Source organism: Haliaeetus albicilla, chromosome 11 (assembly GCF_947461875.1).
Source record: "Haliaeetus albicilla chromosome 11, bHalAlb1.1, whole genome shotgun sequence".
Lineage (NCBI taxonomy): Eukaryota > Metazoa > Chordata > Aves > Accipitriformes > Accipitridae > Haliaeetus > Haliaeetus albicilla.
Genome location: NC_091493.1, coordinates 9,505,144 through 9,532,207, shown reverse-complemented (window position 1 = coordinate 9,532,207; position 27,064 = coordinate 9,505,144). Strand labels below are relative to the sequence as shown.

General features: G+C 40.3%; 1 protein-coding gene across 6 annotated transcripts in view; it reads left to right on the top strand.

The window, feature by feature from the left end:
- Positions 1 to 27,064, top strand: part of GRID1 (glutamate ionotropic receptor delta type subunit 1) — a 561,238-nt gene that overhangs the window by 516,715 nt on the left and 17,459 nt on the right. For 4 of the 6 annotated variants that reach the window (XM_069796078.1, XM_069796077.1, XM_069796076.1 and 1 more), the window contains 3 exons: positions 12,022 to 12,217; positions 20,535 to 20,701; positions 22,054 to 22,294. In XM_069796078.1, coding sequence (XP_069652179.1) covers positions 12,022 to 12,217; positions 20,535 to 20,701; positions 22,054 to 22,294 — 604 coding nt within the window. Of the gene's footprint in view, positions 1 to 12,021; positions 12,218 to 20,534; positions 20,702 to 22,053; positions 22,295 to 22,549; positions 22,642 to 27,064 lie in introns of all 6 variants that reach the window. The other 2 variants (XM_069796081.1, XM_069796080.1) reach the window with 2 other exon arrangements.

The window sequence follows — 27,064 nt, the reverse complement described above, 5'->3', positions numbered from 1 at the left end:
GCAAACACTTTTATTCTGGTTACTTTTCTCTTTGACATTTTCATTCAAATCTAGAATAGCCATTCCCCTTATAAATGTCTCCATGATAGGAGATCATTCTTTCTCACAGCTTAAACTCTTAACACCTTAAATGATATATAGGATGGTATTTTGTCTTCTGAAATAAATTTGTTCCAATACATTCTAAAATGTTTATAGACCATCTTGCCATGAGGTGGAAAACTTTAAACTTGTCCTTTAAAGAACAGGTTTTAAAAATTGAATATCCTCATAAGGAGATTTAGAAACTATTCCTGATGATGTTAAAAAAAAAAACCAAACCAAAAAACAAAACCCAACAGCAAAACACACTTTCAGTAGATGCAGGTTATGGGTGTTTAGGGGGGAAAGGAGCTGTGGGTTCTTAGTATCCCTGGAAACTAAGATGCAACTGTTTATTACCATGAGTGCTTTCCTATTAGTTCTTAGTTCCTGTGTTGCAAAAGATTTTCTAGAGGGAAAGAAAACTTTTCTGGAAATAGTACTGTGTTGCTAAGGGAAGGATTACATATGTTCTTTCCACTTCCTGGGCTCATCTGCCTTACTGAGCAATGTTCTCCTCTTCTGCACGTGTGGCCCCATATAATATAATAGAGGAGCATTTCCAGACTTATCTGGAGATGGGGGAGAGAATGATGTTGCCTTAGAAAAGCTATTTTGATACAGCTGTCAAAGTTCCATTAAAAGAAATGTAATCACATGCACTAAAGTTGTTTGCCTTCTAAACCATTAAAACCAGCCTAGGAGAATAAGCCACTGATTTAATTTAATTGATTTATGAATAGTCATATCTATCTAAAAAGGAATAGAAAACCATCAGTCAGAATGGGGTGGATGTTAGCTACCATGTTTCTTTCATATGGCAGTAATGCAATTTCCAAGCTCATATTCGAAGGTATGTAATCAGGCTACCAAATAAACTAATTAACCTCAATATAAGGAACAGCTAGCTGGTTTTGATGCAGTGCTGGCAGTGTTTCTAGTATGAGGTTCGGTATTCAGGCGAGACTTGCGTTCAGGGTGAGGAGAGAGAGGCAAAAGGGTAAGGTCTCTTTTTCTGTTGACTTCATTGTACGTCAGGATGAGGTGGGAAGTACACCACAGACCAAGTGCCTGCAATCCGGGTCCTCTGAGAAACAGGCAAGTGGGCCTCCAGACTTTAAAATATGCATATGCAATGCATGCACTTTAGACATCAATAATAGCTGATGAATGCTATATGTGCTTTCAGTATTAATGAAGAGCCCTATGTTTTGATTTCCCAGGAGTACCCAGCACATGTTCTAGCAATCAAGATGCCTCTTCAGAGCCTTTCTGTTTTCTTCTCTTCTTCTGACAGAAGTCAACATCAATAGCTTCTGCTTTACTCCCTGTGGTAAGGCAAGGGTGTGAAGCTGTTTTCCAGCATCACTTTGTACCTCTGACTGATCTAAGCCATGTGAATTCATCCAGCCCCTCCACCCCGGCTATGAGACTGCTGACACTGGTGCAGGCAGCAGCCCACAGCTTTCCTCACCGAGATCCTCGTTCTCACAGCATGCAACAGCTCCTGATAAATCAAAACTTAATAAAGAGTTCAGTAGGACCTTATCTCACACTGGGATTTCATGAACTTTAATGCAACTGCTTACAGTGTAATGATATCCTAACAGGCATGGTATAAAGTACCACTCGCCCTGAGTAAGGGTTTTATAAGCTGGCACCGAGATGCCAAGCTTCTCTGTTCCCCACTCTATTTAATCAAAAAGCTACTCTTTGTCATCTGAGTGCAAAACAGAATGGCAGTGGTATCAGTAGTTATAACACCAGTTGAGAAGGAAGAAGGCAATTTCTTCCCTCTCGATCTTAATCATTAATCTTCATTAAGATTTTTAGCTTCTGAGTGTGAATGGTAGAAGACATCAGCATAGCAAACAATTTAAAGTGCATCTGCATAAATAATAGAGGTAGTTTGTTATTTTCATTATAGGTAAAAGCATGTGTCAGTTGCCAGATGTGTTTGATTCAGACAATATGATTTTCATGCCAACTTTATGATATGTTTGATTTAGGTGAATTGACTAAAACCTGCCGTTGGGACTGAGTTGCTGTTAAACACCAGCTGCAGTTTTTATTTTAATTAATAATTTAAGGAGTAGAATACCTTGCTTTAATTAACACGTTAACCCTTCAAGCTACTCAGAGAAAGGTTGCAATGGCAAAGTGGTTTAAAAGTGAAGCAAGAAAATATTCAAAGGTAGGCCAAACAATGTATTTCTTTCCCCCAAACATGCTACAAGCTCTTGAGGTGTTTTCACCTTTCCTTCTTTGCATTTTAATTTTCTTCTTGCTGTTGAATGGAGTTTGGAGTGTGGGTAAAGGACCCAGGCTAACCCAGATTTTTTAGCAAGACTGATTATTCTGGATTTGCAGGATGAGCAGCAACTCCTCATAGCTCCTATGAATCACTTTCCAGGCTTTTAACTGAATCTGCGAAAATCCTACAGATTTGCTGTTTTGCCAAAACTTTCCTTGATCCCTTCTGAAAGTCTGCCCAGTCATGTAGTAGTTTCAATGTGGATCTAAGCATAGAAATTAAAGCTCCAGCTTTTGAAAACCTGGGCCTGCATCTTAAAAAAACCCCTCTGATGTGGTTACTCCGAATGCTTCTTTGTCAGTCTACTACTTTCTGTTGTTAAATAGCAAGCATGGTGGCCAAACTGGATAATATCTCAAGGATACTAATTTGTTAGAAATATGGAAAACTGGGGTGGTGAAGAGGGGTCCTGTAAATGTCCCTTGTAAATATAAAGGAAAGACTGCCTTCTGACTTCACTCCCTCAATTAGACATCAGATAAACTCATATGCGATCATAAATGCCCAGCCACAAGAGAAACTTCATCCAGAGATCACAAACTATGGGGCACCAGCAGATCCAGCTTTGAGATGCAAATCCTTGGAAACTAGCTTTCATTGCTACCACTATTAATGGAGTTATTTGTTATGCTATTGTTTGTTTTTAAAAACATTTTCAAGCAAAGTAATCATAACTTCTACTATAAGGACCATCATGGTTCCTTTACCATATGATAACAATGCAGAAAATATAGGACGTCCAGAAAGAAAAGATTTATTACAAATAAGCAACCTAAAAAACCCCTAGTTAATGGAAAAATCAGCAATCTAGGTGACTTATGCTCTTATTGCCTGGAGGAGGTTTGGAGAAGAGGAGGGTTGGAAGTATAGTTAGAAACATTGGACTGGCAATCAGGAGATGTTTAGCTTATTTCTAGCTGTTTAACAGATTTCTTTATGTGTGGTGCTGGAGCAGAGCCAGTGTCAGCTCTAGGCAAAATGAGCTTCCATGATCCAGCGACAAGTCAAGTCACACTCATGCAGATCACTGCAGATGACTAGAGTTGCCGAGGCGGTCCTGAGGGCATCGTTTAGAAATAGCAATGGATAGGAATAACCAGAGGTATAATTTTGTTTACAGAAGAACCTGTTTTACTGATGATGATGAGAATCCAGTTTGATATTTGGATTCAAATTTGAGTCTCACAGCCAGAAAAACTATTAAGTCTTTTTTTGAAAATGGGCATGTTGCCTAAATAAAGCACTGGAAGATGCTAAGAAGTTCTGTGAGCAGTGGGACACAGCCTAGTTGTATGGAGTTTTGTCCTACATTCCCCACACCTTGACGATAGCAAAAATTCTGCAGATTGTTCTGAGATCAGTAAAGCAAAAGTGAGATTTGAAGTGATGGTAATAGAGCATATTTCTGCTGCATCTCAGACTCTTAGAAAGTACACAAAGCCTACAAATGTTTTGCCAATAAAATGCATGTAGCTAGTAATTAATTACTATTAAAATCATAAACATGACTATCATTTATTAATAACTCAACTGTCTTTGCATGTCAGTGGGTATACATACCATTTGTTCCCTTCTTTGAAAACTGAAACATGCAGTAGCTCTGCAGGAACAGAGTCCCAGTGAAAACACTCAATCTGCAGTGAAATCGTTGCTGTATCGGGAGTTTAGAAGATGGTTTAGTTTTCTTGGCTTTCTCTTTGCATGTAGGAACCGAGGCTAGTGGAAGTCATTTCAAAGAAATGAAATCATTGTGGAGGCTGTACAAGTTCTGTGCTTCTAACAGTTTGCGTACTTTTCATATTATTTGGCTATTTTGTTTTGCCTTTTTCTTACTATTTATACTTTTGTCTCCTATCCTGGAAACCATTGAGCGTGTGCTTTTGTGTGCATGAATAGTTTCACTGATCTCAGCAGTACTGGTCTACTCGTTAGGTATGCCAGGTACCCTAAAAAAGAAATTTCTTTGGGGTAGCAGGAGAGAGAGGGTCCTGATCCTCCGCTGGAAGGGTGACAGAACATGTGGCACAGGGGCCATGCAGCAAACCCCTCCTCCTGTGGCAGAAATAAAGCTGGCTTTAGCTTCCTTCCCGCAGTAAATCCATAACTGAATGTTATGTTTTTCTTTTGGTTGCACCTAATATAGGGCAGCGAGTCCCAGCCCAGACGAGGGCTCATAGATGCCACCACACCGGCAGCAATGATCATTATCATCACGAAAACAGCTGCTGCAGTGCCATTACCTGCTGAGGAGTTCAGTCACTGTTTGTTTTAACTATAGTAAAAGTATGTAGTTGACATGGCAACGTGTTCTGTGACACATGCCATTTGATTGGTTTTTCCACTGGAGGAAAGTCCCTGCTTCTTTGAAATCATGTGTAGCAGCTGTTCTTGCTCCACTGATGATGACAAGCGCGTATAGAGCCATAACTGTCTGCACTGTTTGTCTCCTTCCATGATTTGGAAGTGTTTAGTTCTGGTGCGAAGGGCTGCAACTCCATTGATTCAGTGTAGTTTAATCTCTCAATGTTTATGGCTTCCCTTGTAGAAACTCCCATGAGGCTTTTTCTGTTAAGGCTTTTGTTTAGAGTAAAGTGGATGGTATTTTTCATGGACAGCTGATGAAATGAGTTTTATATGAACTATAGAATGATATATTTGCTGGTGAAGGACTTGATCCTGCAAAGTGTATACAAAGCATGCAAGTACTGCTGCTGCTTTCTGCTGGACTACCTCTATCGGTAAAGTTAAGATTTTGTTTAGTGTATTTGCTGAAGAAACCCATCGCTCTGCACATTGCTGCACTGAGACTGAATTAAGAACATTTAAAGTGACTTGATTTGCAGTGAAATGGAACAATGCAGAATTTGATCATGTCACTATAGAGACATTGGCAATTTAATGATTGATTTAAGAGCTCAGCTTGATTATTCATAATTTCAAAGAAAGTCAAAGAGATGCACAAATTAAAACCATGGACCTAATTCTTCTGAAGTCTAAGGTTATTAGATGTGGAGATAAACTTGCTTCCATTTTAATATTCTCTGTACTAAGGCTACTGCCATTCTAACAATACTTTGAATAGTTTTATTAGCCTCTCTAAGAATATTGTTTAAAGTGGCCCATATTTTAGTTTATGTATCTTACAGCCAGTTTAACACACACAAGTAACATTCCTATATAGACCTGGAACAAATGTTGAAAATTTATAGAAATATGTCATAATACTTTTTTTTTTTGATGGGTATTTATTTTTTAGACTCTTAGGTGCTAAAGATAGGTCAATTCTAATATTATGTCATTATTCAGCTAATATATTGCTCTTTCAGTATAATTGAAGGCTTATTAAGTATTGGTTGCACTAATGTTTAGGGGCACTAACTGCTATTCCATTTTTAAGTAGGCTTGTGCTTTTGTAACTTAGATTCAGTAAAACAGTGAAACTTTTCACCTAAGTCTCCGAGTCAGTGAGACTATCATCCCCTAGTGGCAATTTATATCCATAACAGATGGATTTTTTTTTTTTTTCCCCTGGTCTTCAACCAGTTAAACTATTCAACTTGGGTAGACTAGCTCTAGAGAATGCCTTTATGTGGAAGTTTGAACTCCATTTCAGATGTCTTAAGACAAGGTCTGCCCACTCATAAATTTTACTTAAAACTGGAGATCCAAAGTCCAAAGGTTGTTCATCTGTGAATATCGGACTAAGGCTCAAATCCTTTGCCTTGCTGCTTCACAAATGAATATAAAAAATAAACAGGACTCAGGTTCTGAATGGAAGGATCTTCTGCTCATGTAGAAATTATCTGTACCACTACACTACCACCCACAACCTTGATTCAGCTTTGCAGACTATTTTCTCACTGGAGACATGTACAAACGAGAAGCTGATCCTGCAAAGCTTCCTTGACTTTCAAGTCCATCTCTCAGTGGGTGGACTGATGTGGTCACCAACAATAAACACCATTTTCTCATTTGTCTTGGCAAATACATACATGGAGGTTGCAGTTCTGAGCAATTCTATGTGTCAAGTGGTGAATGCTTTTCTGCAGTTCACAGTGGGCAGAATTCTCTTTCAACTCATTGCTTCCTGCTGGTGATAACTTTATCAAAAAAATCTCTTTTCAAATAGGATTTTATATTCTAGGTTTCAGATCATAGGTATTTCCTGGGCTTATACTGGTGGTATAATGTTGTCAAATCAATTCAGCTACTTTTATTTTTACTCAAAAGTTTAGCGGGCTTACTTTTTTCTCAATGCGTAAAGCACGTATTTCCCTCTCAGGTATCCTGTTGAGAAAACACTTATAGTTAGGAACTGCAGTTAAATTTAATTCTGTAGATGTCATGATTTCCTAGATTTTGGAAAAAAAAAAGTTTAAAAGAAAATAAAGTAGCTTCAAGGTATTTAAAAATAGAAATTCAGGGCTTGTACCATACGTTTTATGTATGCATTTCTAAGGCTTCATTTAGGCAGAGCAGCTTAAAAAGTCTCATCATCTCTGGGACACTTTATCTTGATGGCAGCCATCACCAAAAATATTATGCTGCATTGAGCACAAATCTCAGGGTCCTGGCTTCCTTAGGTGAAAGAAGAACATAGCTTTCTCTACCAAATATGGAAAAAGCAGTAAATTTATTTTACTGTCTGTATATAATGTAGGGATTAATATTAATGAATTTCAGTTGAGAGGAATTATTTATATCTCATTGTTTGACAAAACGTACATAGTGCTGTGAAGGGAGAGGTTACTCTGAAGTCTGCTCACAATGCAGAAGAACGAGGGTAGAGCGCTGATCGCTACTTCTGTGTCTAACCTTAAGCTTTAATATTCCTAACAGTATAAGTGCAGACAAATGAACAGGAGCTAAGCATGAAAAATCTTGTGTAATTTTTAAAGAATACTGTGGATTCCATAAGTAACAACAGACTGGAAAAATCCCCAGTTTTACAGTGTTAGAACACGGGCAGTTGTGAAGGCTAAGGAGAAACTACCTCTAAATCAAGGAGATGTCAAGATTTTCCCATTATGGTTTTTCTAAGGCTGAAGTCAAGATAAAATGCTATGTTTACTACTGTGATGTAAAAGACCATTACTGGACGACATCGTGGTGCCAGCTGATTGCCCTGTTTACAGTAATAGACTTAATAGACTTTACATATACAAGTCCAGATGTGCAGCTTGCTACAAACTTAAAGAAATGAACAGTAAGGATGAGGAAAAACTCACTAAGCAAGTATTTTTTGCCTTTTTTCCTTGTTTCTTTGTTTAAAAGACCTTCTTTTAATTTAAAAAAAAAAAGTTTCTATGAAAAAAATAGAATTCCCCCCCATTCCCCCCTTTTTTTAAATTTAGAAATGACAGGAGCCTGTTTCCTTTTTTCTTTTTTTTTTTTTTTTTCCAAAAGTACTTTGATCACTTCTGATGATCCCGATGACTCCAGTTGAGTTAACTGATCAGCACTTACCTCAAAGCATCTAGTGACAGGTTTAGTCTGTCACTTAGACAAGATTTGTTCACATTATTCATCTAGAAAGTCTTGGGTTTACACAGTTCCAGAGTAAAATAAACCTATACTGGCAGCATATTTTTAGTCTATAAATCTACAGCTACATGAGCCTTTTACTAGTAAGGAAACATCTCCAGAAAGTATAACTAAACCAGTATTGTTGTTCTGGCAATTATTTCTTATGGTCTAATTATAAATGCTAGTACAGCTATTGCCTGACTGTTTATTCTGCAGCATATGGTTTATGTCAATATATTTCTAAAAAATAAAACAAGCAGAGAGTTCAGTTTTCAGGTGACTCTACATGAAGTAATTGCAACTCCACTGGAAATTATTTATCAATTGTTGCATTTATCTTGCAGGCATAACTATATGCGTTAAATACTTTGGCTGGTAATACCTTTTTAAAAGACACCATTTTTGTATGACCACAGATACATTTACTTCAATCAATTTGTTTACATGTACTTGTCTATTATAGGAATCATGGAGTGGATGTATTTATCTACAAATTGAAGTTCGGCTTCTATAAGTGTTCCTCCTGCAAGTGAGGAACATTGCCTTTTTCTGCTTTACTAGCTTTATCTTTAATCACACTTACAGTGAGCCCTTAATGGGTTGTGAGATCCAATAACTGAGGTGGTAAGGTTAATGGGGCGTCTTGTTATGCTACACATTTTTGTTGCAAATAATTTTATATATTAAATGCATGAAATCTTTGCTATAGACAAGAATTTGAATGGCTAAAGAAGGTGGGTCCGGCTACTGCCTGGTTGCAAGAATAAAGCTGAAGAATGCTGAAAGCAGCTGCCTTTAGAGAATGGCATGACTGTAAGACACAACCAGTATCTGAAATGCAGCAGTGAATGATTTTGTCTAGCAATGGCAGATCTGAGGGAGTTAAAATAACAATGTTCAAAAACTGCACGTGTGATTATCTTAATTCACCCTGTAAAAGCCAGGAGATACGAATCTCCATTCAGTAGCTTTTAGGTATGTGACCGTACCTGCCATGCCCAGATCTTTTGATCATTTCTCTGGCCATGCAGATGCTGAGCATCGCCTCCAATTTCAGTCTAGAAATACAGCACAGAGACATTTTTTGTACAGAGTAAGAACTGCGGTCTAGACCATTCCCTGTCAGGACAATTTCTGAGACAGGTTTTTGGCTAAGTGGTCCATTTGATAAAGGCATAAGTGCTACAAGAAACGCTCGCAAACTTGGTTACCTACCGTGCCCCTCGCTGTACCCTTTGGCGACCATCTGTCTCCCTCCCAGGATATTTCCGATGGTGGTGCAGTATGGAAAATTGCCTGTGTCAGTGGCTGGTCTTACAATACATCAGACAGGGCACTGCAAGAAAGGCACATGTAACCGTTAGGACACGTGATACTCCGTATTACCTCTTCCAAGGAAATTCTGCCAGCTAAAGGGGCAGCAGTTGCCTTACAACACTCAGGCAAAGGCTGTGCTCCCCTCCCTGCCACCAGTGCTTATTGCAAAGTACTTGTTTTAAACCCCGAACTTGCTCCCTGTGCCCTGTGATGTTTAGAGAACTGAAGAAAGTGTGCTGCTCGAAAAGCAGCATGTACTGTGCTTTCGTACAGTACTGATTGTCAATAAAATGTAATTTAGCTAAAACAAAAGGCATATTTCTGACAAAAAGCTTCCACAGCAGTAGAGGCAGTGGAAGTGATCCAGAAAATAGTGACAGTATTAAAACTGCAGGTTTAATATTTTTTTTTAAATAATCAAACTCTTGTGTTCAAACTTTCAAACAGAACGGCAGCATGAGCAGTAGGCATTTGCAAAGTTGTTGTCAGCTGAAAGCTGTGTTGAAGAACATTAGCGAAACATGTTTCTGCTACTGTGCTTCTACCAAACATGCACTCCTACACACGCCAAAATCTGTGTGCCAAACCTGGTGTGAAAAAGGTTGCCAGAGAAACCCTCCTGTGTATACTGAGTATCTTTCTTCGTCATTTCTACCTGGAATAGATAGAATGTGTCTTTTAACAGCCAGGTCATCCATCCCCAGGATGTAGGCAATTCCATGGGATATGATGAAACTTATTTTAAAAAATAGAGATGGAACTAAATGTAGCATGTAATCATTTAGATCGAGACTGGAGGAAAAATGGTCCTGTTCAATGAAATGTACAGGAAACATTTAGGAGACCAGAATATAACTTTTGGGATTGTTAAACAAAGAAAGAAATAAAACCGACATGAATTCTCTCATTTTTCATTAGAATTTTGAATTTCCAGCAATCTCCAGGGTGTTCATTTTGTACTTTACCAGAGTGCCATATACAGAGCTAGAGAAATAACAGGAGGTTTGGGGTTTGATGTAACGCCCAGAGTTAGCCCAAACCCACAAGTGTGCAATGTATACAGAGAAAAAACTGTTCACGCAGTCTTACTTAAAGCTGCTTAACAGCTTAAAATGATAAAAAGTCCTTAACGCAATTTAAGAACTTAAACCACTTAAACTGTTTGAAGCAGCTTGTGAGTTTGAGGAGTTTGGGCGGGGGTGGGAGAGGCATCCCTGCCGAGCTGCAGCCCTGGGGACGGAGCTGGCAGCTCCCACGTGCTGTGTCCCGGCAAAGGGGCCCTTTGGGACCCGAACTTGGGAGGCCTGGAGGTGAGCTGATGGAGAAGACGGCAGAGTTTTCTATATGTTTTTGTACAGTATGGTGTATCCGCCCGGATTGTTTTGCTTTAGTGTTGCAGGGAATCTTACAGGGATGTGAGGTGTAAGCAGTGGCATCCCCACAGTGAAACGGGGTGGCAGAAAAAATATTGTCTGTGACAAGTCTTCAGCTGTGGAAAACAGCTTCAGCTCACGGGCCAAGGCACAGCTCCTCAGGAGCATCGTGAAGAAATCTTCTGCAAGAGCTGCAAGGCAAAATGTTTTGCTTTTGCGGCGCCAGGAGTTGGAGGCAGGTGAGGGGTGGCATGAGTGGGCCTTTCAGATGTTTTGAGGAGGATTTGTTTTTTTCTGAAAGATTGTTTCTGGGAAAAAGAAATGGGGGTGGGGGGGAGGCAGGGAGGGTTGCTTTAGTTTGACTGATCTCAAACAGCCTTAGCCAGTTGGTCATATCAGAAGCATGTTGTTATTACGTGAAGTTACACATTTACAAAACAGAAAAGAAACCATTATTTATGAGATCCAGTTTGGTCCCTGCTGTTGCCTGTGGTGGTCAGTGGTTGAATGTGTGTTTGTGTGTGTGTATGCTCAGATGAAAAAAATGGTGGCACTGCACAGAAGCGATACTTGAGGACAACGGAAGGAGGCACAGGAATGGGAACGAATGTCTGAAGGTGGAAAACAGCCAGGATGCTGCTTCTGAAGACAGTGATGCCGCCTTAAATGTTTTGAATCTTGGCCTGGCTTTCACTGATGCAGGCAGTGATTTACACCTTTCTGTGCAGAAAAGGCTGTAAACCAGGAATGAATTACATTCTGTACAATTTGAAAATAAATGGTGCATTCACAGCCACTCATGTTGAGGCCCATTTACACTTCCAGAGTGGTATGATGAGTAAATGAAAGTTAGGCCTGTGTGTGAATGAAAAATGCCTGTTTTACCAGAGGCTGTGAAAAGAGAGAGAGCGAGAGAGACTTAGTGGAAATTGGAAGGGAGACTTTTATTTGTTTGTTTAGAACAGTCGTATTGATTTGGAGTCTGATGGGGTATTGGTGTAACTGCAAACTAATTCCACCGAATTCTGCAAGGTATTTCTGGGGATGCTGATGGGGCTGGAAGTTTATATTTATAATCAGAGTTTTTCCTGTGCTCGAGTAAGTCTTTATTGCGCTACATTCTTGTGCAAACTTAGCATCGTAACATTTAACATGAATGTTATCTGTCCAAAAAAAAGAAATCTTTACTGGGGTGAAAAAGAGCTCAGGTATAGTTAAATTCATAGGATCACAATACAATTAACTTTCTCCTTGGTTTTCTTTTATGATGAGGAAAGAGATATGCAAATGTTAGTCGATGAGGGTAAGTGCTTTCTGATTAATAACAGACACAGAAAGAAACCATTTAATGAATGAAATCTTGGTAATGTACTACATAATACTAATACCTCAATATCGCTTGAATTTCAGAACATTTCAGGATCTGTCCAAACAAATGGATATATCTTACGGTACAGTCAGGGATTCAGCAGTGTATGAATACTTTAAAGCAAAAGGGACCAACCCTTTGGAGCAGGATAACACATTTGCTGAACTGTGGAGGACTATCAGTAAGAATAATGGGGCAGATAATTGTGTATCGAACCCTTCTGAAGGCATCAGGAAGGTAAGACTGGATCACAGGGTCTTTTTTAATTTTTATGCTGTATCTATGTTGTTTGCATGGAGTAAATAATGTTAAGTCACAGGAAAGCAATTACATAGTCATTAAAAAAATCAAGGGATTCACTGGACGTATACTCATTTCTCTTAGAACAGAAATTTAATGCAAGATTTTCTTTGTTTATTCCAAACTTTAAAAAATGCATACACTCTTTCACATGTCACCATGCTTTCACCTAACTTCTATTTCTCTCAGATATGACTACACTTTTTTTTGGTGAAACTGAGCATTGATAGGGCATTCAAGGACTGATATATAACAGCTTGGGATCCTACATGCTTGTGCCAAGTCCTGTGATAAACAGCCCTGGTTCAGATCACACCAATACAAACGTCCACACTTTCTCACTCTTACTCTGCCTCTCTTCTCTGCTTCCCATCTTGTAGCTCAGCAAAACCAGATAGTAAATAACATCAAACCACGTGTCCAGGGGTACGTTACAGCAGAAGGGATGCAGACGTGGTGAAAGTTTAATATGCTGCTCCTTTAGTGAAAAGCATCCTCTTTATTTGTCAATTGATTTTTTTCATGAAACAAACTAACAGCTGTTATCAATGTAGTGATTGTTTGATCAGAGTTACTCTGTTGTCAGTGAAACACTGATTCTGAATAAATATATTACTAGTTCTTTATACTTTTGTAAGTGGGAAATATTAAAATGGTTGGGGCTTGGGTTTCTTTTTTTTCTTTGAATCTTTGAAGCCTTTTCTGAACAGTCAGAGGGAGAACATCCAAAATTTACAGGTTCTTACAGTGCCAAAAAGCAGGTGAACACAGTAACACAGGCCAACCCATTTCCCAAATCAAAGTCCTTTAACATAAGATTCCCAACTGTTTGTGTGACTTCTGGACAAAATCTTTATATACTCTTGTGTCTTCTCAGCACAGGAGTATTTAGTCAGTAGTTTTGGTTCACCCTGCCTTTTCTCCCATATCCCAGGTGAGCTTTCCTAAACCCCTCTGCCCTTGGCTCAAATAGCCTTTCTTCCTTGGAACAAGGCAGAGCTCTGGCAACAGCAAAGTCTGCAGTGTGTTGGGTTTTTTTACCTGCTCAGCACTTTATGAAAATGAGGCCTCTGTTTTGAGGGACTTTTTTAGCATTTAAAGGAGGTAGAAATAGAGACATTAAGTACTTTTCCATGTACCCTAGCATTAAAACCAATAATAAAACAGTTTACCTTAGAAAAATGCACAGTATTTTACTTTTTCTTTTCTCTTCTACCATTCGTATGTCAGTGGATGCTCTTTAGCCATGAGATTGTAAACACTCTTATTCTGTAAGCCTACTGCATGCTGCCTTTTATGATAGATAGATTTGCCTAAGCCAGAAATGCAACTGTAGATTGGCAGGCTGTTTAGAATACCAATTACATTGTCTGTATGGAGCTGGCAGCTCCATCCTATCTATGTGATAATAACTTTTCATATTAAGTTTGATTTCAATATTGTAGGGTGATGTTTATATAACTTGATCAGCTCATTCAATTAACGTCAACAATAACCAGATTAACTTCAGTCCCCAAAGCTGACCAAGGCTGCTATTTGATTAGACACCTACATAAATTGGGCTTAATATTTAATAACATTGACAACTAAATTGTTGTGTTTATAGTTTAAATGTCACTCTTCCTAGCTCATTGAGCTCTTTGAATAAACAGACAAGTTTTCCATGTCAAGTATTAGAGCTAGAAATTCTGGTTTTTCTAAAGGAGAATTGATGTCAGCCAAGGAAATGGGACCTTCCATCCGTAAACACGTACTGCTGCATGAAAGAGATGTAAACGTGCCTTAAAAATATATTTTATAGGAAGTGGGAAATATAAGTATCTCTAGCATAAAAAGATCCCTAAACCACTTTTCTGAATGAGGACTTGCCCAACACGATGCAAAAAAACCCCCAAACCCACTACTACCCTTTCTCCCCTCCTTCCCCTTTCCATTTTCTTCAGACAACATCACAGTTCAGCTGCAGTCATAAAATGAGCAATGCCACTTCAATGCAAAACAGGAGAGTGCTGCTTATTTATGGTACAGGCAGGTATTTCAGATGTTTGTCTCTATTCCATTTACCTCTCTCCACTGCCCAGAGATTTTCCTACTCCCTTTGACTACCTTAAAACAAAAGGATAATAGTGGAAGAAAGTCCTGAACGCTTTTGTGGCATTTGGTTGCCATGGCAGAGGTCTCTTTTCTGATACAGCACAGTCCCTGTAGCCACAGTGGCCACCTCCCATTGGCAAGACACAGCTTTTGCAACCCTGGTAGAGCCACAGAAAGGGCATTAATGCACTGCAAAGTCACGTAAGAGACAGAAGGATGTTTCAGAGCTGGGGGTGGCAAGTTGCTTTTGTCGTACTTCCAAGGCATTTGAAAGCGGTCATTGCAGATGGAAAGTGTTCTCCTATTCATAAATATCTCTGCATAGCGTAAGAGGAGGTTACCAGACAAATCACCAGTCCATACAAAATGCTATTTTGCCACTTGAGTTTTCTGGCACAATAGCAGATGAGGATTGACTAACGCTGTTGTATGGAAAGTTCCTTTCTGGGTCAAGCTACAGCCAGGATCCCCAAGAAGCATGCAGCGGGTAGCTCCTGCGCTTTTAACGCAGGTGGACATTGGTACTGGAATTGCACACAGTTCTAAGCCATTTGTAAATCTCAGCAAACTGTTTGCATAATACGCAGTGGCAATTAGTTCTTCAGCTTAATTATTAATTACCACAACATACTTAATAATCTGTGGCTTTTGTCATTGTGGGCAGGCATTTTACTTTGAAAGAATGAAGTAATATGATCCCTATGTAATCCCATATATATCTTTTTTATATATATATATACACACACACACACATAGGAGAATTAATCTGTTATTGTTGTATTTTTTAAAAGCTTTGCTTTGGTGGAGACTGTTTGTTCCCCTGTCCAATCAATTTTGTGCTAAAATTTCTCTGAATCCTTTCTTTTCTTCCTGTGTATCACTTTTGATGAAAAGTGATCAAAACCAAGTACAGTACAAAATGTGAATGTATCATCGATTTAGGCAATGGCACAGTAAGAGTTCATTCCCTCCCTTTTTTGCTTCCTTCAAAATGTTTCTTTCCCTTAATGAACACTAAACATTAAATCAGAGCATTTCTTGTTGAACAGTCAGCTCCATTCATTTTTAGAGAGTAAAAGTAATTTAAAAGTTCAACAAATAGGATTTTTTTTACTATCTTTTCCATTAATTTATTGTCCACAATGAATTTTATATTGTGAATTGCGGTTGCTAATCCATGTGTTTTCATGGCTCCTCCTAAATTTCTCCATTTCTTGACCCATCAGCCTTTGGAGTAAAAGCAAATGCTTCCTTAAAGCCTGAATATATTACATCCTTTAGTGGCTCCTTAATTATATTAATTTTTAAATCATTTGAATAGGATTAAATGGCATGTTTTCTTTTTATTAGAACTGTGCTGCTTCTCTTAAAGCACTTTTTAATAGATAATAAATGTTATTCAAGCATGTTTTTGAACTACTCCACTAATGCCAATGTAAAGGTCACTTTTTGATATTTCTGTGGTACCAGCCATATAATGGGATCAGCTACAGTGACACTGTTCTGGCAGTAAATTAATGATGAATGTTGCATAATTCTGGCACTTCTGTGTTTAGTGTGGTAGCTTGCTCATAAGTTTCAGATAAATCACAGACATATCAGTGATTAATCTGAAATTCATCTTTTTTCAAGTTGTTATTATTTCTTACCATGCTTTCTTTGAAAAAACATCATTTTACCATCAGTAAGCCAGGATCCTTTGAATAATATTCTTCCATCTCCCTCCATGTTGAAGAGTGACATGAGGTTGCTTACTGCTTCTCTGAAGTTTTACTATTCTCTTTGTGGTCCTTCTTATATCTAGGAAGCAATCTTCCTTGGCCTTTTAATTTTTTATGAATGTGAAGAAGAAATATTTTTAATATAAGTTTTGCCTAGGGGGTTCTTTTTTTCTTAAATCTGTTTTCTTAAACCTCTTCAACTAAAGATAAATCTGGTGTCTTTGGTGTAAACCACCATAGTAGTTCCACCTGGGTGGAATAAATGAGTGCTGCTTTGGCTGAATTTCTGTTAAAGAGGTTTTTGAAAGTTTAACTGAGCTATTTTTGTTTTGTTCTGCAATATGCCTGCATGCTGAGAGTCGCAATAAGGCCATAGCAAAGGAGCAAACTGTGAAAGCCAATTAAAAGTCTGAAATATAAATTTTAGCTTATTATTCTGTATTTCATTTCAGTCATTCTTTATTCAAGCTATCGTACCTGTTTTTAGCTGTTATTTGCCACATTCCCTTTTACCATCTTTCTCTATATATTATCTTTGCAATGATGCCTGATCACTAGAACGTTTTTATTTTATTTTGGGCCCTAAAAACATACAATGCAGGCTTTAGATGGCTGAGCTGTGAATGCAAGAGCCTGAGGATATGGATCTTTGCTGTATTGTGATCAGGACTCGGTTGCATGGGTAGGTACATCTGTGTCATATGCAACTAGGGAGCCTTGATGTGTTTCCTGCTTATACATCGCATGGGTCAATGCCAGGTGTTCCCTGCAATTCTCAGTCTTCCTACCTCCGGTACCCCTCTGGCCTGTAAGCTGAGGGATATGCACATGTGCACATGTGCATCCCTTCACATGACAAAGATGAAAAGTTTAAAACTACTTTCAAAAAGTTTTGGTTTGCTTTTTAGTCGAAAATAAGTGTCAATTTGATTTTATATGGCTTTTACTGCTTGCCTAGTGAAGGTACATAAAAAGTAAATATATCTCAAACACACATGTATGTGTGTGGTTGTGTCTTGTACACAAGTTTTTTAAAGTTTGTCAGTTTTTCTTCAAATTAAACAAATGATACGGCTCAGCTGTCACAACAGATATTAACAGGGATATGAAGGATGCTGAAATTAGACAGCAACTAAACATTTGATCATAAGGAAACTTTCCATGCAATAAACACACTAATACTACTAGGTCTCCACTCTTCAGAGGAGAAAATTACACAAGTGGAAGAATTTTTGGGAGAGACAAATCTTCCCTTAGGAAAAAGGGATCTTTGGAGATTCTGGTTTTGGCAATCAGAGAGGGGAAACAGTCTTACATCTAGTATTTCTGAGAGTTGAGAAGTATGCATAACTAAGAGTTTAAAACTCAGATTCCTGTTCATGGTAAAATGATCAGACTGTCAGGGAAATAATGCTCTACAGGTGTGATGGCACTGGATAGAATGATTTATGTCATAAAAAATATAAAATTGATATGAGGAGACCTGGTAGACTTTGTTTATTGACTGCTTACAGTTGTAGGACATAACTTAGGATAGCAACATTGCAAAGTCAAGAAAAGTAAACCTTTTCAAAAGATCTGCTGTCCAATATTGAAAACCACTGTACAAAGCTCTTCTATATAACAATATACAGAAAACTGAGGCTTGAAAAGTAGAATCAATAATGTGATTTTTCTCTAGAAATTGCCTTATAATTGAAATCGAATATTTGAGGAAGACTGTGTTCCTCAAGTATTCCTAAAAAAAAGATGAGGAATGTATGACATATTGTCAGTGCTCTTCTTTTCTAAATTGTAAATTTGAAAAGATGATTTACAGAGCAATTCTGAAACAACTGAAAGATGCAGCTCTTTAAAACTAACAATCATACCAAAAAAAACAACCAGAAAAATGCAAGACACATTTTAGCACAGTGATTTAGGCCAAATCTTTTCTGGGACTGCTTTTTCTGTACATCCATCAGGCAAATTTTTGTTGTCTAATAACACAGGTTTTGAATAAATTCCGTGTACAGTAGCAAGTGCTGTTGCCTTTGGTCCCATGAATACATATTTTTTAACACATTTGAACTTGGACAGTTTTCTATCATAGGTAGCAAAAGCCTATGTACTATTTACCATAGAACACAACCTGCCTGAGATGTGCAAAGTAGGGCTTTTGATGGTCCTTCCCTGCCAGGAACACCAGTGGGACTGATGCCCATTGCCTGTTGTCCCTAACCAGGTAGGAGGCCTATCAGCACCATCGCAGATGCGAAAGCATAAAAAGTGAATCGTTAAAGCCCATCACAGGAAGAGCAGAGGGCAAGATGCAGAGATTTGCTGCTAACAGCCCAGTTAGTTACGGGTACACAATCATTCAGAAAATACTTTTAAGAAGCACATTTTAGGTTTCCAAGAATGTAGGTTGCTGCCTGAATATAGGCTAGATGCCTTCAGGAATCACTCCCTTGCCATCCTTAATTTTTTACGCATCCTTGTGTTGATAGGTTTTGAAGCCTTTTCTGGCTGTCACATATAGTCAAGAGCGATTTGTTTGTTCCTTCCTCCTTTGCACCACCATTACCAGTTTAGGTAGACAGTCAGGTATGGAATTACAGTGCAGATGTGGAAGTCTTACTCTGGTCTGGTTTCACACTGTGACATTGAAATGAGAAATGTTTTTATGAACATGCTCGTTTGATAAGTTGTGTCAGCTAAATCAGTGTATGATTTTAACACTAGGGTCCTGTGGCTCCTATTTGAATAACTCCAGTAAGGCCCACATTGTAGTTAGATTTTAATTATGTTTTGTACTCGTATAGCAATAGTTGCAATAATGCAATTAATATGCATTAATTACTGTTACTCTGAACCAACCACAGAGGTGGCAAAGGAGAAAGTGGGGACAAACCCACAATGGTGACATGCCTTTAACAAAAATTATTTTCAAAGTGGTCAGTACAGGCTCATTTAAATCTTACCAAAGAGGAAGGATGTAACATTTTTACCCTGGTTTAACTCAGAAGCATATGAATTTGGGGATCTTTGATTGCCTTGATGCAGATAAAAGGGAAGTGGGGGGAAAGAGGTGGATTGTGGCAAGTAGCTTACAGAAAATCCAGACAACATACTTTTAATCTTTGTTTCCCTGGATTCTACCCGCTAGAGAATAACTCACCCGTTTGATTTACCGACATGTTTAAACAACTGTCAGGGACTTCAGAAAGCTATGGTTTATATCAAAGCATGGTGAAGTAAAATTAGCTTAATTGCTCAACTGAGGAATCAAATGTAATAAAATAACTAAGGGAGGCTTACAGGTGAATTCAAAACTAGGCTTACACAAAAATGGAAAATATGCAGAAGGATGAGCTAATTCCATGTCAGAGCTGCAGCCATTTGCTAGGGGAGCTTGGTGATCAGTTCCCATAAAGAAATATATGCAGAACTTCAGCTCCCTGCCTTGCTTTGTTCTGACCTAAAGAAATATCTGAAATCACCCAAAGTTTTAAAAAAAAAAAAAGAAAAGTAAGTCTTGGAAGTCTACATTCCTGACCATTCATTTATTTGCATTAGATGTTCCAGCCCATCTATTCTGTTGTGCTCTATATGTTCACTAGAGACTTAAAAACATACTACTTAAATATATTAGGAGACCAATGATTACTTTAACCAAACAAAATGATGACTTTTTCTTTACTGAATCCCTATCCAGAGATGTTTCTTACATCTTATGTTAAGTAAGGTGATTTACATTCATCGTATGCACTGCGTGTAGGCATTGGTTTGGATCCCAATTAAGACTGACATTTAAGGACATCCGTGTGGGTGTGTGCTAAAATAAAACAATATTTGTCCCAAAAATGAAATAATAGGAGATGCTGGTGACTCTTCTTACCTGTGAAAAAAAGAGGGAACTCCTTAAGCTCAGAGCATGCCTTTTGTTACAGGATTAACATAGCTCTCGGAAGGGGCTTTGTTTATTTACACGTTTATATGAGGAAAACTGCAAAGTTACCATTTTGGTGTCTGTGATGACTAGGAAGCATCACCTAGTGCTCATACTGTACCTGTCTAGTTACACGAATATATGGAACCAGCCACACTCCATGTTTCCCACAAAACGTACATCAAATTTCATCAGCTAAGGCAATAGCTTTCATTTATAATTAATAACCTGGTACGTAAACCTTGCCTACACTTGCAGTTGGCTATGTTATCCTATGTATTGCTATTCAAAATGAAGACATTTTAGTGAGGTTTGGAGTAGATGAGGTACTGCTGGGAGGGAAGAGCATTAGAAATGTACCAAGATGTTAGAGCTCTACAGATAAACCGTGACCTAAGGAAATACCACCGTGGAGTAACGACAAGCTCAGGGTTTGTTTGCTTGGGTTTTGTTCTACCTAGAAATGTAGTTTAGTTTAGATTGTGTTATGTTCATGCTGTATTTACAGGCAAAGAAAGGAAACTATGCTTTCCTGTGGGATGTGACGGTGGTGGAATACGCCGCGCTGACGGATGACGAATGCTCTGTGACAGTCATTGGAAACAGCATCAGCAGCAAAGGATACGGGATAGCACTCCAGCATGGAAGCCCCTACAGAGATCTTTTCTCCCAGAGGTAAACTGAAACAAAGCTTGTTTTATAGGATTCCTCTCTACAACTAGCAACCATTTGTGGTTCACGTTAATTTTGGCAATTATTGAATAAAGGACAGTGAATAAGTGATAGCAGAGAGGTTATGAGTTCCGGCTTCAACAAAGCTGCTGCTTCTGCTCCACGTGCATCTGCTTTGGGAGGAGGAGACTGGAGGGGGTGTGTGGCCTCACATCTCCAGGCAGCACTGCTTCTGGCAGAAAAAGGACTGATGTCCTCAGAGCTTTGCATGAGCTAGGGGAGAGATTGAAGAGAGATATTTGATTCATGCAACGTTTTTCAGGCTATGAAGCAATGTGTTGCTCCCTACAGTAAGCAAGTAATAACACCCTGGTTTATCCTTTAGGGTGGAGAGACAGGTCGAAGGCTCGCAATGGTACAGGAAAACAAGAATTGCTGAGTATTGCATGGGATTGCCAAGACTATGAGACTATAAGACTATGCCATTTAGTGATCTCCGAGCTATCAGCTAGGAATATCTTTTTCATGTGAATGTGTACACTGAAATGAAGACATGCAGTTGTGCAGGCATCTGTGGCCTTAGCAGAAGGTGAGCGGGTGCTCCGCTCCAGGCAGGGTGCTGAAGCAAGATTTCCTCGTCTCGCTCCTTCTTTATAAAAAGGAGTAAAATTCCAGCTGCATAAACAGACACAAAACTGCCCCAAGAGAAAAGGTTGTTAGTAAACAGCTAAAACAGTTATCAAACCAAATCCAAAATGAATCATTCATGGAGAGAAGGGACACTTCACAAGAGGCAAAACAATGATTAATTAACAACTGTTAACAGAGTAATTCAGGCATGAAGTAACAGCATTGAAATAAAATCCTTTTGCAAACTACATTTGCTGAAGTAAATGAGTTGGTTGCTGCTTAAACAGATTTTTATTAAGTGGCGCACAAATAGTAGCATGTTTAGTCTCATATGATTTTGAAATTATTGTGGGAGAGCAGCAGTGGAGTGGGTTGAGTATTTCGCTAGTGGGACCAGCTGTTACAGCTGAATGTAGCCAGACCAGCCATGACTAACTGGAATATAGTGATTTCCCTTGGAAATGCTTCTTGCATTGGAGTGGAATTTTTGACAGTCTCTTCTTTTTCTAAAGTTACCCATTGGACTTTACCCTGCTGCTGTGAGTAGAAAGAAATCCTGGTATAACAGAGTTTCAGATGAAGAACACTACACAGTGGTGGTGGTGGGATGGAGTTTTGAATTGTGGGACGGTATATTTAAGAGTTATGTGTGACACACAGAAAAGACCAAAAAAATGTGAAAAAGTATCATTGAAAATAATACCTGTCTTTTGAAATTTCTGCAGGATCCTAGAGTTGCAAGAAAGTGGAGATTTGGATGTTCTTAAACAGAAATGGTGGCCACGGATGGGACGTTGTGACCTGAATAGCCATACCAATGCACAGACAGATGGGAAGGCACTCAAGCTTCACAGTTTTGCAGGCGTTTTCTGCATTTTAGCAATAGGCCTTCTTCTTGCATGCTTGGTGGCAGCATTGGAGTTGTGGTGGAACAGCAACCGTTGTCATCAAGAAACACCGAAAGAGGTCCATAACTTTTATTCTTATCACAATTAAAAGTAGAAAACACAAAAGAAAGAGAGAGCGAGTGGAAGTTGTGGGATTTTAGGTGCTCTCATACAATAAATTTGATTTATTTTGATTCACCATACTAAGCTTTGCATATAACTTTTTGGGTGGTTGTTTCTAAACAAATAAAAAAAAAACAAAACATGTCTTTTGTGCACATGGAAGGTGCCAAACTGACAGCCCTGGAGACTAAAGTCCTCTATTTATTTATAGAGCAGATACAGCATGGGCAGCAGCAGTGCAAACTTCCCCACATTGCCCCACCAATGTGCCTCAACCCTGACCTGGAGAGACCACCTTTAGGGGTAAGAGAGTAGTTCAGAAACATGCCCTTGGCCTCTCTGCTGTGGGTGACGGGGAGGCCAGTCACGGGCACCCAGCTGGGCCATCTGTGGTAATGTTTTCTCTGATCTGAGACCCCATCCATCGGCTATGAGAACCATGTCCATCCTGCGCAGGCTATGCAGCTGCCAGCCAGCTGGTAGCTCTTTTCCTTCATGGCTGACCTAGGCTGAGTTTGAAGAGGTACACAAGCAATTAAAAATAAACCAGCTAGTTATTAATTGAATAAGCCATATTGCCATGACACTGTTTAAATGCTTCCTTTCTTTTGAAATCAGTTTTATTTTTAAAAGTAGGAGCCTCTGAGTAAACTGACCTTCATATGACATATTCTACCTAGGAAAATACATCTGAGAATTTCTTGAAGTTTTCATGCACAGCAGTGAGTAAGAGTTAGCAACGCTATGATAGAATAATCAGTCCATACTCAGATCTGTCTTGCATGAAGCCTGTATTTGTTTACATAGATTAAATGTTTAACAAACTAACCTCTTGTAATTTTGGAGACACTGAGGTATTTGTAGGTGCTTTCATCTTGGAACAGATGTTTGTTACAAGCAAATAATAGCAGCGAGCTGCACTACAGCTGGAAAATAGTACATAGCCCATCAATTCCAACCTATGTTTCTCAAGTTGCCAAGAGTACTACACTAATTGACATACCTATCACCTGTAAGCAATTCTGGCAAATGCGATCTGAAGATATATGTTGCAGTCTGTAATGTTGTGAAATATTTATCAGTAAGATTACATTCTTCTGAGTTCCTGCTTCTCCCATTTGAATTCATCCATCAAGTGCTCGGTGATAAACATCTGTACCATGTTTGTGGGACAAAGCTGCAAAGTCACCCGTCTGTGGCTCCACAATATACAACAGCGAAAGGGAAATTTTGGCAAAAGTAAGCAAGTCTCCGCTTTGCACAATGCAGCACTCCAAAAGCAGGCACAGGGAGAGCACGAGCAGGTACTCTTATGAAAGCTTATAAAGAAGCTTTCATATGAACAGAAGTGCATATTTAATTGCTCTTTGGTTAAATACTGTAGCATTTTGCCCTGCTGCCTTGTAGAAGTCGCTCCTGCTGTAACTCCAAAGGCCCCACCCCACGTTAGCATTGCTAAGGCCTAAACCCTAGCAGTGGATGGTTCACTGCCCACTGTGAAAGCCCGGCAGGGCAAGGGGCAGGGAGGTTGTCTGAAGTATCCTCATGCTGTGTGTGCACAAGCATTCATCTTGCCATACTTGGCAGCGCGTTCCCCTCTCTATGCTCAGGGACTCGCCTTTGTGCATCTTTGTAGAGTGAGACGAGAATATGTCTCAAAGGCAGTTTCATATAGGCAAGGTGAAATAATTCATTCTTTTATTGCAAGGAGTTTTAAATACCCAGTTTCCATCTCAGAAAAAGGATCTGTCTTCCCGAGTTTAAATGTTTTCTTTTTGCCCACCCCCTTCATTTCTCTTTTTATAACTGTAAGAAGGATTCTTGCAGATCCCTGCCTACCCCGTCCCATCTTTTCTGCCCTTCCCGTCCCTCTCCTCCTCTTCCCTTCTCCCTCCAGCGTGTTCTCGATTAGAGTTGCTCTGTACATCCTCTTTTGCAGTTTCTGTGACAAACAATAGAATGCTTTCAAGCTTCCATTTTTAAAAGTATACTAAATACCCATATGGTAAAGCTGGACTTGGGAAGATCACCCGTGGGGGGGGCTGGGTCTGCCCTTAGGGCGCAGCTGGTCTGGGTTAAGGGAGGCAAATTAAACTCAGGCACAGCGCACACAAACAGGCTCGGAAAAGGTCAGCGATGTGAGTGCTACGGAGAGAGCGCGGACAGGTTCAGTGGGAGCCCTGGCACAAGTAGGTGTTAAGGTTGAACGAGAAAGTGCGTGTTCCTGAGGAGCGGGCCCGGGGACGATGAGGGCTCACAGGCCGAGCCAGCCAGGAGGAAAGCGTAGGGAGCGTATGTGAGGCAAGCAGGATGGAACATAACGAGGGGTCCCCGAAAAAGGTCAGCTGGGTGCAATGAAAGGCAGGCAGCTGGGAGCACCCTCGGATCAGGTCAGAGCAGCCAGACGGAAGGGCGACTGCCGCCCAGTGCCGTGGGTGGGCAGTGTCTCCCGGGATCCTCTGCTTAAACGTGACACAGCCGCGGTGTTGTGACGATCTGAGCTCGTTTTCTCCCGGCCCCTCTGCAGATCGGCCCGTGTAACGCACTAACCGCAACCTGAGCTCTAAACGCGCGCCCAGAGCCGGCCCAGCCCCCGCGGGCTGCAGCCGAGGGCCCTGGCCCCGGCCCCGGTCCCGGCCGGGGGCCCCGGTCCCTGCAGGGGGTCCCGGCCCCAGGGCCCTGGCCCCGGCCGGGGGCCCCGGTCCCTGCAGGGGGTCCTGGCCCCGGCCCCGTCGCCGTCCCGGCCGGGGGTCCCGGCCCCAGGGCCCTGGCCCTGGCCCCGGTCCCGGCCCCGGGGCCGCGGGGTCTCCGGCCCCTGGCCGCGGGCCGCGCAGCGGGCGGTCCCGGGGGCAGCGCGCCGCCTTCCGATTGGCCCGGGCGGCCGGGACCCCTGGAAAGCAGAAGCGGCTACGTGACCGGCGGGCCCGCGGGTAATGGCCGCCCGCCCGGCGGGACGGCGCCCAGGGGGCTGAGGGTAGCGGGCTGCGGTCACGGTGACCACAACATCCACTCGGATAAATTAGCAAACGAACGTAGCAGATATTTCTTGGGAGATTAGTGGGCAGCAATATTTTATTTACGTACTACTAGTGAGGAGGGATTTTTATTTATGCACTGCTAGTGAGGAGGGATTGAAGAGGGATTGCTGATGGCCACTGTCATTAAGATAGGAAACCAAGTTTCGGAAGAGGTGGTGTAGAGTAGTTGAAGTTTTTCAGCGTATTCACGAGAACCAAGTTTCAAAACTTTGGGAGGGACAGGATCCAGGGATGAGGGGAGCACTGAGTCCTGGAGACTCCTCTTCTTGAGTCAGGAAGAGTGGCTGAGCGTTGCTTAGGGGACCAAAAGCAAGAAGATTTGATCTCCGGGAGGAGTGTGTTCGGGATATCCCATTTCTGTCACTGGGCATTATCCAGCATTTCTACAGCAATACCCATAATAACAGAGCTACAGCATGCATAGCACATACAGAACATTAAAATCTGCCTCTTAGCTGCACCTGATACTCCAGCCAAGTCGTTAGTTCAGTAACAGCTGCAAACTTTAGTCATGCTGCTGATTTTCTGCTTTTGGGAAAGCTTTGGTAAAACACGAATTCTGTGATATCATCAGAAAAATGTGGGAACTGGATTATCTTCCAACCATTTTCTTCTGTGAAGTGCAGAGCTTGTGGAGGGTCACAGAAAGGGCTGATTGTCTTGCAGCCTAAGATTAGACTTTGGTGTTGCCTCATCCACCAGTCACCTCCGGAGGCAAAGGACAAGGAGGCAGTGTTGGGCTTCTGTGTGACTCTTACCCTGTTAGGAGCTTTATAAATCCATTGTAGAAAATTACAGCAGATTCAGGATCAAATGAGGAGTTGTCATGACTTGTAGAGCCCTTGTGTAACATTCTGTCTTTGGCTTGACCCACTTGGTAGGCTGTATCATGCCAACAATTGCTAACTCAACAACCAGAGACATGTTGGGAAGATGGATGCACGACTGCTCTGGCAGGTTTATGACAGGGTTGGACGGCCATGCAGCTTGCTGGAGAGAGAGAGAAAGGATTTATTAGAGACTGTCGTTCTGTATGTCAAGGGTCTGTGAAGTCTGTGGCTGGAAGAACATGCACAGCCTTCATTAGCATTGGAGAAATGTTTTCAGCTGACATTAAGGTGTTGATATTTGCCAGTTTGTTGTCTTTTCGTCTTCCACTTTGTATTCCGTTGGCTTTTGTGGGGGTTAGCCTTAGCCAATGCATTGAGGTGTTCAAGGACTCAAATGTCTGTGTGGTATAAATCACAACTCTTAATTACAATGAGTGTGAAAAACATAGTGTTAACTATGTAACTGGGAGGAACAAGAAGCCTATCTTTTGAAACCCAATAGCGTAACTTGGACTTTGACATGAAACTGATCTACATTTGTAGAGACTTTATAGGAAGTTATGTCAGACAGAGACTACTTCCAACTAGAATATTTTTTACATTGTTCACAGATGAAGAAAATCTGCCCTACTCAATTAAAAAAAAGTATTGTTTCTACCCATTAAGTCAGTTCATTAAGATAAACCTTCAGAAAAGATGGACTTCCTTTTCTTTCCCAAAACCATGGTTGCCATTGGTTCACAATTCTATCATGCACGGAACAGTGAGATTTCTTGCTAGAAGAGTGAAGGCTGAGTTGATTTTCAGGATGTTGATACAAGATATTTTTATTCTATTTGAAGCAGATTTGTAAAAATG